Source organism: Amblyomma mixtum, chromosome 8 (assembly GCF_055824585.1).
Source record: "Amblyomma mixtum isolate Tamu chromosome 8, ASM5582458v1, whole genome shotgun sequence".
Classification (NCBI taxonomy): domain Eukaryota; kingdom Metazoa; phylum Arthropoda; class Arachnida; order Ixodida; family Ixodidae; genus Amblyomma; species Amblyomma mixtum.
Window position 1 is genome coordinate 32,315,800 of NC_143019.1, and position 16,399 is coordinate 32,332,198.

Here is a 16,399-nt window from a genome sequence, read left to right on the forward strand (position 1 = left end):
CGGTGCCGATTGGGGGTCTAGCATCTTGTTCGCAGATTTCGTTTGGATGTCTTATTTCGAGAAGAATTTCGCAGTGCCATTATTCAGCATATCTGCTCCAATCGTATGCGAAAAGCACCAAATCTTCGAAACCAATTGAGCTATGAAAAAGAAAATCGAGCTGCTCGTCTGAGCTGTTCTTGGCTTCAGAGGCTGTTGGCTACTCTCCTATAATATGTACAGGGTGTCCCAGCTAAATTTAGCTAGGGTTTAAAATATCCCGAGGCACTCTAAGACGACGCGACCAAATGCATGCTGCTGGCTATTGTATGGGGGAAGTAAGATTTTTCTGTTCTGCTTAATTGCAAAGTTAGTCGATGATAATTAGCCAACATCGCAAGCAAAAAAGTTAGGCTTTGCGGAAGTTCGGATGCACTGCGATGCGCTACTGGCACAAAGCTAACAGCTGCTCTGTCGGGTGCGCAGGCGCTTCATGTACGAGTTCGAGAGCATGTCGCCCACGGAGGGAGAGGGGCTACGGCTGTCCTGCGTCATCGTGCCTTTCCAGTCGCTACAAGCGCTGCGCTGTGAGCACGACTACATCCTCGTCCAGGTGAGCGCTGCTAGCAGGGTAGCACGATATCGCTGTGCTTAATCTGCCGCATAGGGGTGGAAGCTTTGCGAACGTCCTTCCAGATGAACGGTCGATGAAAGCATCGCCAACCATCCCAACAGATCCCTTTTGAAACAAGCCACCGGTTCCCATAAGTGGCGCCATATCGCGGCAAATGCACAAATATGGTTGGTTTGTTTATGGGATTTAACGTCCCAAAGCGACTCAGGCTATGAGAGCCGCCGTAGTGAAGGGCTCCGGAAATTTCGGCCACCTGGGGTTCTTTAACGTGCACTGACATCGCACAGTACACGGGCCTCTAGAATTTATCCTCCAAAGAAATTCAGCCGCCGCGGCCGGGATCGACCCCGCGTCTTTTGGGTCAGTAGCCGAGCACCATAACCACTGAGCCACCTCGGTGGTACACAAATAGGGGTCTCCAAAAGGTACCAGCCGCCGCCGCGATGGCTGAGTGGTTATGGCGTTCGGCTGCTGACCAGAAAGACGGGTTCCATCCCGGCCGCGGTGGTCGAATTTAGATGGAGGCGAAATTCTAGAGGCCAGTGTACCGTGCGTTGTCAGTGCACGTTCAAGAACCCCAGGTGGTCGATATTTGCTACGGCGTCATGCCTTACATTGGCGTATACCCCATAAACCAAACCAAACCGGTTTTCACCTTCAGTCTAATTAAGAGCTTCAAGGAGGTCGCAAGGGAATGATTCGCCCTTTGTTTGCCCTTCTGTACGTGCAGGTCCACTCGAGACCTGTCATGTTCCTGGGACGGCGCACCCGAAAAGGCGCTGCCGAAAGCGCCACCTCCACGTCATCTCTATCCGACCACTTGGAGCGCTACCCGGTGCACAAGGCAAGCCACACTGTGTTTTTATCGAGACAGAAAGCTCTTTGCTGTTCCCGCAAGCGCGATATTTTACCTTGCATGCTAGGTTATGTTCAGTTAATGAAATGATTCAGTGCGAAGCTACTAGCGCTGTGCGATTGCTTTGGCTCTTGCGAATGACCAAAATGAATACACGTCGTATCAAATAGTACAAGTCATCTCAACTATTCAGCAGCACTCTAGCTACTACAGCGGCCTGATCTAGTCAGGACGGCGCGCGCTCCATGGATGTGTTCCTCCGAACCTTTACGCACAGAATGGTGGCTCCATCTCTGGGGAGGACGGAGTACCAGTAATCAGCAACTCGATCTTCGCAGCAAATGGAATTGGTGTCTCTTAAGCTTTTTTTTTCGATTTGAGGTGATTCGAGGATTTACAATGCCAACTGCTTCTCTCGCTTGAAGAAACAGTGCACTTTAGACGGACGGCGCGAAGTAGGCACGACCGACTTGGCGGACGCCATGTTTGCGAGTGGCGGCGCACATTTCGCAAGAGCCCTGCGCAGAGCTTGGTCCGTGCGGGCTTTCTCCGCTAATTTAACCAGTGATTCAAAGTTCTCTGTGTTTGAAAAACACCAGCCCGAACTACCCATTGAATTACTGTATTAATTGTGAGTAGATAGGGCCACATTTCTGAGGTATTCGAGTGCCTATTGGTTATGTTCCTGCAGCCATGATTAGACGAGAAAGTTGTAGGTTCCATGCTGCTACAAACTGCTCGTGATAAGGAGAATAGGAGTACAAAGACTGCAATTACTGCAGAGTGGCTAGTGAGGGCTGACGATGTAGAAAGTCGGGGCGACGCCGCGACTTCTCAGCAGACTGTGCTACTCTCTGTCAGCATCAGTTGCGAGTGCTGGTATGGCAGATTGAATAGAGAAACCTTTTATGGAGTCGTGGTTTCTTCTGGTTGTCGGATTTCTTGCGGACTGTTCTTTTTGGCTGCTTGTCGGGAAGGTCGGGAAGTCTCGATATTCGAAGAAGAGCGGCTCGCAGTTTTACGTAGCAGTGTCTGTCAAGAAGGACACCTTCTGGCGTTCACTACCATCGCCAGCAGATTACGTGGCAAAAAAAAAATGGAGGGGGGGGGGGGGGGCGCTTATTACGCGAGAAAAAAAAAGTACCCTTTGACAGCCAAAACAGGGATTTGCATTTATTATGCGCGCACATTAATTGCGCCTGTAAATACGTATTTGTTTTCAGAGGTTGACCAGCTCACGTTGGCGCCCCATAAAAACTTTTGTCCGGCTTTGTTTTAGAGCAAAATGTTTTCCTAAGACCTGTTCCTCAACTTCCCCACGAAAACCGTGTTTTATTCCGGCACTTTGCAAGTCTGATGTCGGCGGCCTAAAACTCATCTTGCGGCATAAAAAGGAACTCGGTGCTGATGGAAGCATGGTTATGATGGCGAGAGAAGACTGGCAGGGCGTCGCCTGAAGCCGACTGCTCAGCTCGTAGCGGATAGATCCGGCCCTCAGCTCACTTTTGAGAACTGCCTGCAAGTCATGCCCAGATAATGATTCCGAGTTACCTTACTTGTCGTGCAACATGTGCAGCATACAAGAATATGTACACTTCTAAGAACATGTATCCAAAATTTATTCAACATAGATCTAATACAGAATCAACATTTTTCAACGTCATTGAACATTCGTTCAACATTTGAAAATATTCGTTCAACATTTGAAAACATTCGTTCAACATTTGAAAACATTCGTTCAACATTTCAAAACATTCGTTCAACATTTGAAAACATTCGTTCAACATTTGAAAACATTCGTTCAACATTTGAAAACATTTGGTCAACATTTGAAAACATTTGGTATACATTTGTGAGCATTTCGTCTAAATTTGTAAGTATTTGGTCTAAATTTGTAAAAATCTGGTCTACATTTGTAAAAATCTGGTCTACATTCGTAAACATTTCGTCTACATTTGTAAACATTCTACATTTGTAAATATTCTACATTTGTAAACATTCTACATTTGTAAACATTCTACATTTGTAAACATTCTACATTTGTAAACATTCTACATTTGTAAACATTCTACATTTGTAAACATTCTGCATTTGTAAACATTCTGCATTTGTAAACATTCTGCATTTGTAAACATTCTACATTTGTAAACATTTCGTCTACATTTGTAAACATATAATCCGCCTTGTAGAATTCGAGGGTGCATGACGCGTTCTTACATTGCTGTGACGGTGGGCTTCTGCTGTGCGCTGTAAATTTCCGTCTTGGTGACTGACAGAATTTTATTTCCTTCTCAGCTTGTCGAATTGGCCTAATTTTCATTATGCTGCGTTCTTTCGGCCATGTACTTGCGATTGAAGTTAACGATGACTTACAAGGCTGTATGGCTTCTATTCTTCAGCGCGAACTTCGCGGACCCTAAGCTTTTCACTATGTGGAAGCTCACTATGTGGAGGCCCGGAATTGCAGTCTTCGTCCATGTGTTTGGTGGCGCCGGCGTGTTTTCTCGTTTTCCCGCTGTCACTCTCACAGTCGCTCCTGTCGACCTCGAGCGGGATCCGCCATACGTTCCGTACATTGGAACTCGGCTTGGGGGGCTAAAGACATCGACTGGCGACACAAGGAAAGAGTATAGTTTGATCTGCTGTCGAAACGGTGTGCGACCGGTCAAGCACTGCGCAACCTTATGCGGCCGTCGGTTAAGTGGTTGGCGTGCACCCACCCAGCTGTAGCCACAAGCCTGCATAGGAAAGGAAAGCTACTTCGAGTTGTTGATTAGTTCGTTCTCACTCTAACATATGTTCTTATGGCCGTTCTTGTTAGCTCAGCTGGTAAAGCGACTGTCCCAGACAGTCGGTGGTCCCGTATTCGAACCCCGGACCAGACAACTTTTTTGAAATGCGAAGTTTCTGTTGAAGGTCTATGGCTTTCCTCCGTAGGCCTGCGGTTATGCGTATAGGGGATGCTAATGAGTCGCCGCGGTGGCTCAGCGGTTATGGTGCTCGGCTGCTGACCCGAAAGACGCGGGTTCGATCCCGGCCGCGGCGGCTAGAATTTCTTTGGAGGAGAAATTCTAGAGGCCCGTGTACTGTGCGATGTCAGCGCACGTTAAAGAACCCCAGGTGGTCGAAATTTCTGGAGCCCTCCACTACGGCGTCTCTCATAGCCTTAGTCGCTTTGGGACGTTAAACCCCATAACCAAACCAATCCAAGCTAAAGAACCCCAGGTGGTCGAAATTTCCGGATCCCTCCACTACGGTGTCTCTCCTAGCCTTAGTCGCTTTGGGACGTTAAACCCCATAAACCAAAACCAAAACCCCATACCTACTCAACCTCGGGGGATTTCCCTAAACATTGAACCAAACCCAAGCTATTTTTATGCGTGGCTGGCTTGGTGCGGTGGAGAAGCTGGGAGCCATTCGCAAGGGGCCATTTGACTGGATGTCGACAAGTAGTAATCACTCCCTTTACTGTAACCAGGTCATCACGCACATGCGACCTGTACATACGTTAATATGTAAATAAATTTATTATAATGTACCTCCCCTTATCGTTTCTAACTGCCCCTCACCTCTTTCATTTCCCTTCTACACACTGCCTGCTATCCTTTATTTCCGCTGCTCCAGCTCAGGTGCTTCCAGCAGGGATGGCAGATGCCGGGCTAGCAAAAATCTTTTCTTTCCATTTATTATGTATTTATTAGAACCACTTACTACTACTACTGAAACCTGACAGACATCGATGGATGCTCCTAAACGCATTGGACTAACCATCCAGAATACATACTGACGGGGGTCTCGGAGTCCAGGACTGTGAAACGCGACCCTCAGCTTGACCTCCGTGTGTCCCCCAGGTCCAGCTCAACGAGAGCGACGTGGTGCAGGTGCGCCACCTGTTGTGGCAGTACAACCCGCGCTTCCACGAGCTCATGCTGCGCCGGATGAGCGACCAGGAGACCAAGCTGGACGATCCGCTGCCGCCGTACGGGGCGCCCGGGAGGGCCGCCTGGCGCAACGAGGTCGCCAGGGCCAACAGAGGTGAGTGCTTGATGCCGGTGTTGCTGCTTGCTGGTGAACACATCCAAAAATTCCTTTAAACGCTATCGGCTGTCCATAAACATTTGCCTGTAAATTCTATAGGCACTCTGTAGACAAATCCTGTAGTAGACTAGTATTGGCCAGGCAATAAAAATCCCATAGACAGTTTACAGACAGTGTATAGATTTTGTGGCCAAACACTTTTCGAAGACTTTTTTCTGCAGACACGTCTATGGACTATGAGTAGACAAAAGGAAGGAAGTCTGTTGACATTCTATAGACTATTTTTACAAGGACTAGCAGCGCAAGGAGGCCAGACTGGAAAAGGCGAGAGGGCGCTTCATCCGCTTCTGTTGTCCGAAAGCTTGGCGTTGCGCATGGTCTGAACAATTGGAAATTAACAAAAAAGGCACCCTGTGGTGAGCGATGTCAGTGAAGTTGAAGACTTCCAGGTGGTCTAAATTATTCATGCGCCCTCCACTACGGCACCTCTTTCATTCTTTCTCGTCTAATTGCTTTCTTTATCTCTTCCCTTAGCATGGAGTTCAGGTGTCCACCGAGATGTGAGACAGATACTGCGCCATTTTCTTTCCTCGAAAACCAATTTTATTTTTCCCTTCGAAGACGCAAGCACCGACTGAAGCGTTACCAGTGATGCGGAACTTACTGCCACACGGACCGTTCTGATGGCGTATCGCTCAGTGTTCCGTTGCCGCCTATTGTCCTGTCGTCGGCAATAAGTGATGACACCGGAAGTGTTCAAGCTATACGGTTCCCTTTCTGTATTCTGTCGTATATCATTATGCCTGGCCTCGACGAACGTACCGCTAGAAAAGGACCTTGGGGCTCTTGAAGAGCTGAGGTGAATAGAATAGGAGTGCACGTTCTCTTGGCTCGCTACAGACATCGAGCAGACATGCTTGACTGCATTGCCTTAATGGGGTGTCGTTGGATGGAAAGCGCGCCTATCCGAAACTCGTACCTCATGCGCGCCTAGCGTAACGAGGAAAACAGCAATCATTTCTGGCAGACTCCTCAGCGTCTTCGCGTTATATTTAATTAGTAAGTCTTGTGTACAACTCAGTGGTCTTGAACAGACTTTTTTTAGCTTGCATTGCGATGCCATAAAACAGCCTGTTTACAGACTCGCGCAAGCGCATGCTTCAGGTGCAAGGACAAGACAGAAGCATGCATTTTTTTTATTCGCTTGACTTCACCCACTTTGTTGAGTAATTTCTTCATTGTAGTGCCTAGCTTACCGGGAATCGCGCCCTCAGCGCCAGAGTACGAGCTACCGTTAAGTTGAAAATTCAAAATTTAAGTTACCTGAGCCCTTTTTGCGACCTACACGAGTTTTTGAAATGCTTTTGATCGCTACATTCTATCAGTAAAACTTTTTTCAGTGTGCACTAGCAGTAGTTCTCCGCTGTCCCACGCTGTCCCGTGGTCGCCCTTACGGTCATCTTTACATCTCTTTCACTTATAGAGTATGCTGGATCGACCAAATCTTTAAATCTTTAAAAAGAAATTGCATTTTAGGTTTTGAAAAAACTACAACTCATAATTACATAACACTTACGTGTAGTCTTCATGGCTTTTTCTTCATGATTAAGCATTATATTATGTAGTTCTTAAATATTGCAAAACACGCCTCTGTCGTTTGTTTTCGGACAAATTCAGTTCTGTTTTTAAAGCACTGCGCCCGTGATCTTTTTGGCTGGTAGGCCCTATCGTGCCCACTGGTCGACCACTGGTAGACCAAGTTAGCCACAAAGCGTTCGCGTCCATCTTCGCAGCCGTCAAGAGGATTCCCGCTGGCCGTCGCCGTGGAATGGTGGCACGCGGTCGGGCTGGAGAAGGCGCCACCTACGGACAGCTCGCAGCGGCGACTTCCGGCAGTCTCGGAGCTTCGTCCCTGTCCCTGGTTCCGTACTCCTCGGCGGAGGCCGCGGCTGGCTCGTCGCAGTCGTCGCCATCGTGCGCGTGCCGCGTGAGCTGCCGCGTGGCCCGCTGCTCGTGCGCCAAGGCCCGCACCAGGTGCGAGCCGGGGCGCTGCAGCTGCCTGGGCTGCGACAACCCGCTCAACCTGCTCGAGGCAGTGGGAATCTCACTCAGGGAGGCCCAGGCGGACCCGTGCCTCATGCAGGCCGTCTTCCAGGTCGGTGAGCGATGAGCACTGAGTGATGCCTGTTGCATTGCGGGTGCTGTCTTCCCTAATGAAAATGGTGTATAGATTATGTATGGACTTCTTATAGGCTCTGTTGCCTTCCTATAGATATTTCCTTTTGTCAATTCCTATTCTATATATTGTCTGCAGAAGACTATTTTATTTGGAACATACTGCTAGCCTCTTTCGAGGCTGTTGCAGGAATGGGTACATGTTTGTTGTTTTTTTAGGTACGTCACAAAAAAAAAAAATTCACAAAGAAGGTTCACACAACTGAAATCACATTGTAAAAGGGATAATCATGGGAGACGGTTTCGAAATGCAAGACGCAGTATTAAACACAGAATAAAGCACAGTGTGAAAAATATTTCTTCGAAAAAGTACAAGCAATGCCTTGCTAAAAAGCTCAAATAAACAATTATCACAGGTGACAAAGAAAACTACTCAGAGATTCAGAGCTAACAACATTTGCAGGTAACATATTCCATTCCCTAATCGATTGCGGAAAAAATAAATAACGAAAGGTGTCAGTATTGAATTTATACTCTGTTAAATGCTGTGAGTGTTTCGTTCTGGTAATGCGTTTTGGCGAAGGAACTAAGTAGAGCTCAGAATCTATTTAGAATAAAGGTATATGGCCATAAATCTATAGATCATCTACGGACGGTCTATAGGAGTTGCATTATCTATAGATTAGTTCTCAGGATTTGTCTATCGAAAGCCTACAGACTTTATCGACAAATGTGTACGAACAGTATCTAGATTGTCTAAAGAAACTTTTGTAAGGGTTTGCACGTTGGAGGGGTAAGCAACAAACCGGTCCCAATAAGGCACTTTATTTGCATGGCTGGCCACGAAGCCCTTGTACAGAGTTCGGCGCCCAGGTTACATTGTTTGCGATTCACGAGTGATGCAAACCGGTCTCTGAGCGACTCGCTGGGTGTACTAAACGCTAGAACTCTTGAATTCATTGTGTGGCGCAAAACCTCAGCTATAGTCAAGGCCAGTGCGTTGAGCCGGGATAGTCGATGTAATACTGCATGTAAACAGGGCGTGTAAACTGGACACCGGAACATTGCCATAGACGGTCATTTCAGCGACGGAGCTATGCTGACATCAATCTCCTGTGTGGTCAGTTATGCTCACGCCATTAATAGCTCATAAGAGAATCAAGAGTCGTCACAGCTGGGAATAGCCTATGGTTCTTTACCTAGTGACTTGCTTATCGTGCAGCCCTTTCAGCATGGTCGCACGCTTTGGCGGGTATAACTGCGCCTGCCTGGTATGAAGTGATGTCCTCGACCTGTGTCGCTTACTGTGACATCGCGCAGGTGTCGGACCTTCCGTGGTACCTGTGCCAGCAGGTGCGGCTCAACTGCTGCCCGGAGTCGGTGATGGTTCGCGAGTGCATCCCGGGCCCCATGCCCTGCCCGCGGTGCGGCCACGCCGCCCAGTACTCGTGGTGCGCCAACACGCTCTTCCACGGCGCCACCAACCACTGCTCGGCCTGCGTGCGCTGCAACCTGTTCGCCGGGGAGCACTGCCAGGTATGCTCCGGGTATCTCCCTCTGCCGCCTTGTGCTTAGAATAACGTGAAAAGGAAAAAAAAACTGGCCGTCTTTATGGTACATCGCAGTCGGAGAACACAACAGAAACATCTCAGTGGTCACAACAAATTTTCTGTAATGTTTTTGACAATTTGTAGCAACAACAAATTTTTTTATGAACAACAATTTTGCTTAGTTACTACAGGAAAGCCGCCGCGGTGGCTCAGTGGTTATGGTGCTCGGCTGCTGACCTGAAAGACGCGGGTTCGATCCCGGCCGCGGCGGCAGAATTTCTTTGGAGGAGAAATTCTTCTTTGAAGGAGAAAAGAACCCCAGGTGGTCGAAATTTCCGGAGCCCTCCACTACGGCGTCTCTCATAGCCTGAGTCGCTTTGGGACGTTAAACCCCATAAACCAACCAACCAATCAGTTACTACAGAAAAGTTCTAAAAAACTACGACTACAGAAAAGTACCCAGAAAAGCTACAGCACTACGGAAAAATACTGCAAAACAGAAAATTTAAAGCGTCGTTACGACAAAACTACGAAACATTTTGCCGTATTTTTGATAGGTTCTGTCACTTTTTTTTTTCCACTGGAATTTCGAATGTGTTCTAAAAGGTTAGCGCTTGTGGGGTTTCCTGGAGATTCATCTGTGAGAGAAAATTACTGCGGTCATCCAGAAACAGGGGACTGTTTTTACTCCTGCTCCGTATTGTCATCGAGAGTACAGTGCCCGAGAGAGCACGGTTTCATATTTTGCATCCTTGTCGCACCAACGCACCAACGTATTCTTTTAACATCGTCGTTTGCTGCTCATTTTCTCTTCCACGAAGTCAACACAACCGCCTCTCTGCAAGCTTCACCACTCTCGTCTTCTTGCCTCGCTTAATCTTCTCGGGGTTTATACCGTGATCTCCTCCATTAACTTCTCCTGTCGCAACAACAGACAACTTCGCAATACGACAGAATAATCTATCGTGACGACATAACGACAGAAATTTCTGTTGTATTTTGAGACCAGCTCTGTCGTATTTTTCGACTCGCATCCTTGCAACCTTCGTCCTCCCTCAGCAAGCCTTCATTCACCCCTGCCATCGCTCCACCGAAACTACGCCGAATCCTTAAAAAACGCGAAAGGAGAGCTCTTAGTGTCAGCTGCGGAGTTCCCTAAGGAAAGCGTTTAGTAAAACCAAGCCTTCTGATTTCGTCAAAATCAGTAGGTTAGCAGGCTATCACGCCGCCTGCGGCGTTCAAACGTAATGCTGAGCTGTGTACAAAACACAAATATAGTGCAAGAAAGAGAAGTTTCAGTGCGCCATCGATAACACGCTGCCCAGCTCATAGATGGCGCCACCATCTTTTAGCTCAGTTCAGTACGAGCAGTTCTGTGACGAATGTTCAGAGGTTTGACCAATACAGAATGCTAAGCATTTAAAACAGCGGGGACTTGGAGCCGATGGAATGAGAACGCGGAAGACATACTTTGTGGCAAATGATGATTGGTGGCCAACATCATCATAATCATCAGCCTAAAAATGCCCAAAAGACCCCTCCATTATCCCTCCAATCGACCCTGTACAGCATCAGCTTCAGCCAACCTACCCCGATGGCCATCCTAATCTCATCCGTCCGCCTGACTATGCCGCTTCCTTCTACGCTTGCGTTCTGCTGGAATCTATTCCGATATGCTAAGGGGGACCATCCGTTCCCCTGTTTTCGCATTACATGCCCTGCTTATCCCCATTTATTCATTTTCTGCTCTTCCTGTCTCTTAATGTTACACCTAGCATGTTCCTTCTCACAGCTCGCTGTACTGTGTGCCACTTAATTTCAGACCTTTTCGTTAGCCTCCACGTTCCTGCTCCATACTTGAGCACTGGCAAGGTACAAGTGTAATATATTTTCCTCTCCGAGGTCTGTGCCTCTACTTTATTTTGTGCCCTCCTAGGGAGGCTCCACTCGTGCATGAATAAATATCCTGCTAGCGGTTGCCGAGTAAGTCAGTGATATTGAAGGAATCAAAATTTGCCGTGTTTGAATTTGTGCTCACATTTTTCTGCGCAGTGTGCAAAGAACCGCAAGCACCAAAAAAAAAAGGATGACATTACTGACGGCTAACTCGTTGACGAGACCCATTAGACCAACATTTTTACGCTACACAGTTGCAGCATTCCCAAGGAATCACTGTTTCTTCTTTGTAGAGGTGCACCAAAAGTAAAACTGAGCATGCGAGTGGTGGCCAAACAGGCCAAAACTCACAAGTGCGATCAAAATTTTGCTTGCCTAAAGGGAACGCATGAAAAAAACATCATGCGCATATTGGCTCCGTTGTCTTTATGATACGAATAGGCGATCAACGGCATAGCAAACGAGGTAATTGAAGACCACTTGCTTCAAAACAAATTAGCTTTTTTACACTCGAGAAAATAGTTAAACAAATTTTCATAGAAAACAAGGTTGTCTCTGCTTGAGTCTTCCTCGACCGGTTATATTTTGAGCATCTATTTATTTCATAAAGACAACGCAGCCAATACCTGCATGCTATTCTTTTTTTCATGCGTTCCCTTGAGCCAAGCAAAATTTTGGCAGCGCTTGCCAAGCCGATGCTCTAGCTTTTATACTCCATAGCGCCACAAACTCTCCGCCAAGTGAAGCGAAACTACGGAGGTCACGCAGTCTAAAAATGGTCCGGACGAAGCAATGGTCCACTCCGGACGAAGCAGAAAGTGCACGCCGCCGAAAGCCACACCTTTTATGCATGATGCGGGCAAACATTAGATCTTTGCTTGAAGCTCTGCAAGCGCGTCTGGCGAGCAGTGATAGTGGTAGCGTGGCTTCGATGGTGCCGGCGATAAGGCGAGCATCAGACATCGAGATGGGTTGCAGCCGGATGTGCCGACGCCTTTTCGCTGTCTGCTGCGCATCTGCTGATAGAGCGCACTGGCATGCAGTTTTTTGGCCACCGCTCGCGTGCTCCGTTGTATTTTTGGTGAACAAGTATGTCACTAATAAGGACAAAAATATCTGCTCTATGTGCAACATTCATTTTGCCCTGTCTCTAAATGTTTGCTAATTCCGCTGTTGATTGACGTTCATTTCGCGGTGCCTACGGCTCCGATGCTTTGAGCCTATTGCCCGTTCCTTATGTGCAAGAGTTCGATCACGACCATCAACAGCTTGTTGAGGGCTCTTTTCAGATGGGCCGTTAAAGTATTGAGAAATGCTGTCCCCCCCCCCTCCCCCCCTCTTTCAGTGGCACAAGTCAATAAATTTACCTGTTTTGCGAAGACGAGACCCGTGGGAGCACAGCGTATTTCAACATGAGAGCTTCAGGTCTATATGCACCAATCACCGTTCTTATGCCCGCGCCATAGCCGAGAGATGACTGGAAGGAACGCTGCGATATTGGCGGTGTTTCGTGGAATTGTTTGGCCCACAGAAACTTGAAGTGCTGTTGGGATGTGAAGCCGCTCTTAATTTAAACTGGGCGAAAGCGACACAACAGAGTAGGATCATTAATAAAAGCAAAGCTTCGACATAACAGGTAAGCAGAGCCCGATTGGGCGTGGCATGGCTAAGCCATTTCCTCAATCAGGGACCCGTGCACTATGTACTACAGCGCAAAAGCGGATTCAAATTTCATCGCATGTCGGCAAAACGGCGCCTACGTAGTGAGTTTCACTACCCCCCCCCCCCCCCCTCCACCCCAACAAAAAAAGAAACTTGCCTTCTCCGATCTTATGTTTCTTTCGAGGTTCATACTGCGAATAGCAGTGCAAATGAGTAGAGATTACAAGGAAGAAGCATGCGAGACTAGAGCTAGTCCCGCTTTGCGTTGCATTCGAATTGGCACATAAAGCCATCGTCCTGTCTTCGATCTCACAGCTAACAGGTCCCCTGTCGTTGCGTTGTCCAATCTGTCAGCTTATTCCCTATTACTACTCCTTTTCCTCCTCTAAAGACGTTCCTCTTTCCAGCAGTTCACCGCCTGTGCCTTGACCACTACCCCGTTGCGGGTATGTGTCGTTTTATTTGAGGCCAACCGACCAACCCGCGCGCTTCTTTCCTGTTGTGTTTTATCAATTGCCCTGCAGTATGCAGAATTACCAGCCTGCACAACTTTACCCGTAATGGTTTTTCCCGTAGGCCTGCAACTCCTGCTACTACTTCACCGGCAGCGACAAGAACTGTCCCCGGTGCCGGCGCAGCCAGGGAATGCAGGTGGTGCCGAGGAGGGCCACGGTGACGTCCGAGGCAGCACCAGCAGAAGGCGATGCCACAAGCACCATGCGTATTGTCTCTGTAGAGAGCTTAGCCGATGAACAGCACGGCAGAATGCAGGAGACGACGGGTCAGCCTCAGCTGATCGCTCTCCCGCCGCCGCCGCCGCCGCCTGTTGAGGATTCGCAAGTTCCAGAACAGCAAGAGGTGGTCGTAGAAGAGCTGCCGCAGGAACTGAGCTCCGACGTTGTGATCCTGGATGACGACGGCGCCCCTGCCACTTCGAGCGAAGAACCGGTTATCGAAGAGCCGGAAAGATCGGATCCGATAATCACGATCTCGGAAGACGAAAAAGTCGAACTTGTCTCGGGGGACAGCTTGCAAAGTACTCCCGACCAGCTCGTCATGGACTGTTAATGTAAGAAAGCAGCCAGAGAATGCGATGGTTGAAAGCTGCCGTCGTCTATGTACCTGAAAAACGGTCGTGGTTTGATTATGGTACCGTCTTTTTTTTTTATGTTTCCGGTCCAAAGAACGACGCCTCGTGTAATATAATTCGAGCCTTGCTAGCGCCTCAAAGCGAACGCTTATCAAGATCTCTTCTACGAGCTAGTCGTGCACTGTTGGTGATACTTTTATTACACGTTGAACTTGTCAGACAAGTCATGTGCAATTTTTACAAACTGCTGGGCTTTGAAAAAAAAAAGATACCCATACAGTTCAACACTACTGGTTCAAAATCATCCCGTTATAATTCAGCTTTTCTGTTGTGGCCTCATTTTTTTTATCTGTGACTGTCATTTTCGTACACTCTAGACAACCCTGACAATTTGAGCAAAAATGTTGTTTGTCTGCTTTTCTTGAATGTATGTGGTCGTTGTGTATGTTAGCTTCTTCGTTGTGAACCCAAGAGTCTCTCTGTATTGACCTTTCTGTCATTTGTGCAGGTGTCTGCCGGAGCTTTTTTTTTTTCTGTGTATACATGCTCTCCATTTCTTTTTCTAGCGGTGCCTGCTTAAGAAAAGCGTATTTTCGTTGTTTCGTGCTATGCATTATTTCTTCAGAAAGCACGTTTTCTTTTTTCTGTTCCTTATGTGCACCGTGCAGTGAGCAATCCTTTCTAATTTAGCCACTCCCACACTTGCTCATATAGTTTTGAAAGTTGCTCGAGCCAAATGCTTGTTAATGCAGCATACGGAAAGGTGCTTTTTAGTTGACATGCAAATATGCCTGTTAAAAAAACGTATGAAAAGGTATACAGTGCTGGGAGTCTTGCATGTTCCATAGTCAGCTTGGAATGCTTCGAAGATTGCGTGTTCTTGAAGAGTCCCGTAATCTACGGAACATGTTACAGGAGCCACGGCACTTTACCTAAAAGTCGGAGTAGTATGTTTTATTTTCTCTCTCTTCATGGCTGCAGTGAGAGGGTTGATTTGACGTTCGGTGGGTACCGTGGCATGTTTTTATTATAGGTTATGGTTTGAAAAAGACCTGCGATGTTGTTGTTTGTTCATGTGGCACATATGACGACGATGTTCCACGTTCCTTTGATGAAAACGTTTCATTGCTAATCCTGTGACATCTTCACGGAGAATGTTACTTAATTTTATGTGCAATTGTTCCCCATAGCAGTTTAACCATTTCACTCGCCCTGTGTTAATTTAAAGTGAACAAGCCGAGAAACACACAATTATTACGCTGAGAAATGTTCAGTGATCTAGTCACTCCTTCTTTTGTCCCTAAATAATTCTCTCTCCCCCCCCCCCTTCCTCCTGTTCCGTAGAGCACCGCAGATTTCTTTTTTTCCAAGGCCGAACAAGTTACAGTGTTCTTAACAAAGCGGCGCACAAGTTTTCCTTTTGTCTGCTTGAAAGCCATCTTGGCGTGCTAAGAGCAAAAAAAATCCTTCTAGCAAAGCAACACATACAATCGAAGGAACGTCACAAATGTCATGTGAATGCCTGGCTTCGAGGAAAGCTGTTAAGTTCCGCATTTTGCACCGCCATCGACTTTTGTGTAGGGAATGCTTTTCATGCATTTGTTTGGAAAATCCAAAAATCTTCATTGTTTTCTTTTCAACATGGCTGAAACAAAAAAAAAATGCCACGTTACTGTCTGTTACCAACTGGCAACAACATTTTCGTTCTTTCTTTCAAGTTCTTGAAAATTCATTGTTTTGGAGCATTTACTTCACAAACTGCGTCAGCGACCAGTGATGTACTTGAAGGTGTCAATTACGTTATGTGCGGAGCGAAGTGCATTTTGTTTCACAAACTGCTTCAGCGAGCAGTGATGCACTTGAAGATGTCTACGTTATGTGCGGAGTCAAGTGCATTTTGTTTGGAAAGACTGGTACGTACCAGCTCACGCTTTATTTCCTTTTACCAGCATTAAATGCACAATGCTAGTCCTCTTCAGTCCGTGTCGTGTGTCCCCTTAATGTTCCCAGGCGCAAGTTCTGACCACTTTTGGTTGGGCGTAAGAGAAAGATGATGTGGTTTCATTAGGCTATCAGTCTTGACATGGCGCCCTGTCGGGATTCTGGAGGGGGGGGTGTTGAAGAGGTTGGAAACGAAATGTGCAAATGTAATTAGTGCAGATGGCGTCAAGATATATAGCCCATTTGATCAATGGCAACGAGGTGCGTTGGTCCGACCCACACAACAGTTGCTTTGTCGTCGCATGTTCGTTTTTATACGATCGCCTGGAAGCTACGGTGGCGAGTAGGGCGTCCAAGAGGCTTCATGGTCCGGCTGAAATGTCATTACCACCACACCCGACAGAAGCCAGTGAAAGAAACACTGCAAGCTTCTGTCGTCACAAGTTTTTCTGTAATGCTTCTGACCAAGAACTGGCAGTAACAGCAGGAATTGTTGCACTAGCAATTTTCTGTATTTACCACAGAAAACTAGGCATTATATGCTACCGAAAATTACTACAGAAACAACTACAGGACTA

The 16,399-nt window shown here is 47.2% G+C and overlaps 1 protein-coding gene across 2 annotated transcripts in view; it reads left to right on the forward strand.

Moving 5' to 3' along the window:
* Positions 1 to 15,851, forward strand: part of LOC149331923 (uncharacterized) — a 54,337-nt gene extending 38,486 nt beyond the window's left edge. For both annotated transcript variants that reach the window (XM_089556933.1, XM_089556934.1), the window contains 6 exons: positions 466 to 592; positions 1,344 to 1,457; positions 5,321 to 5,504; positions 7,301 to 7,662; positions 9,003 to 9,218; positions 13,367 to 15,851. In XM_089556933.1, the coding sequence (XP_089413059.1) occupies positions 466 to 592; positions 1,344 to 1,457; positions 5,321 to 5,504; positions 7,301 to 7,662; positions 9,003 to 9,218; positions 13,367 to 13,858 (1,495 nt within the window). In that variant the 3' untranslated portion in view covers positions 13,859 to 15,851. The remainder of the gene's footprint in view (positions 1 to 465; positions 593 to 1,343; positions 1,458 to 5,320; positions 5,505 to 7,300; positions 7,663 to 9,002; positions 9,219 to 13,366) is intronic.
* Positions 15,852 to 16,399: the final 548 nt, after the last annotated feature.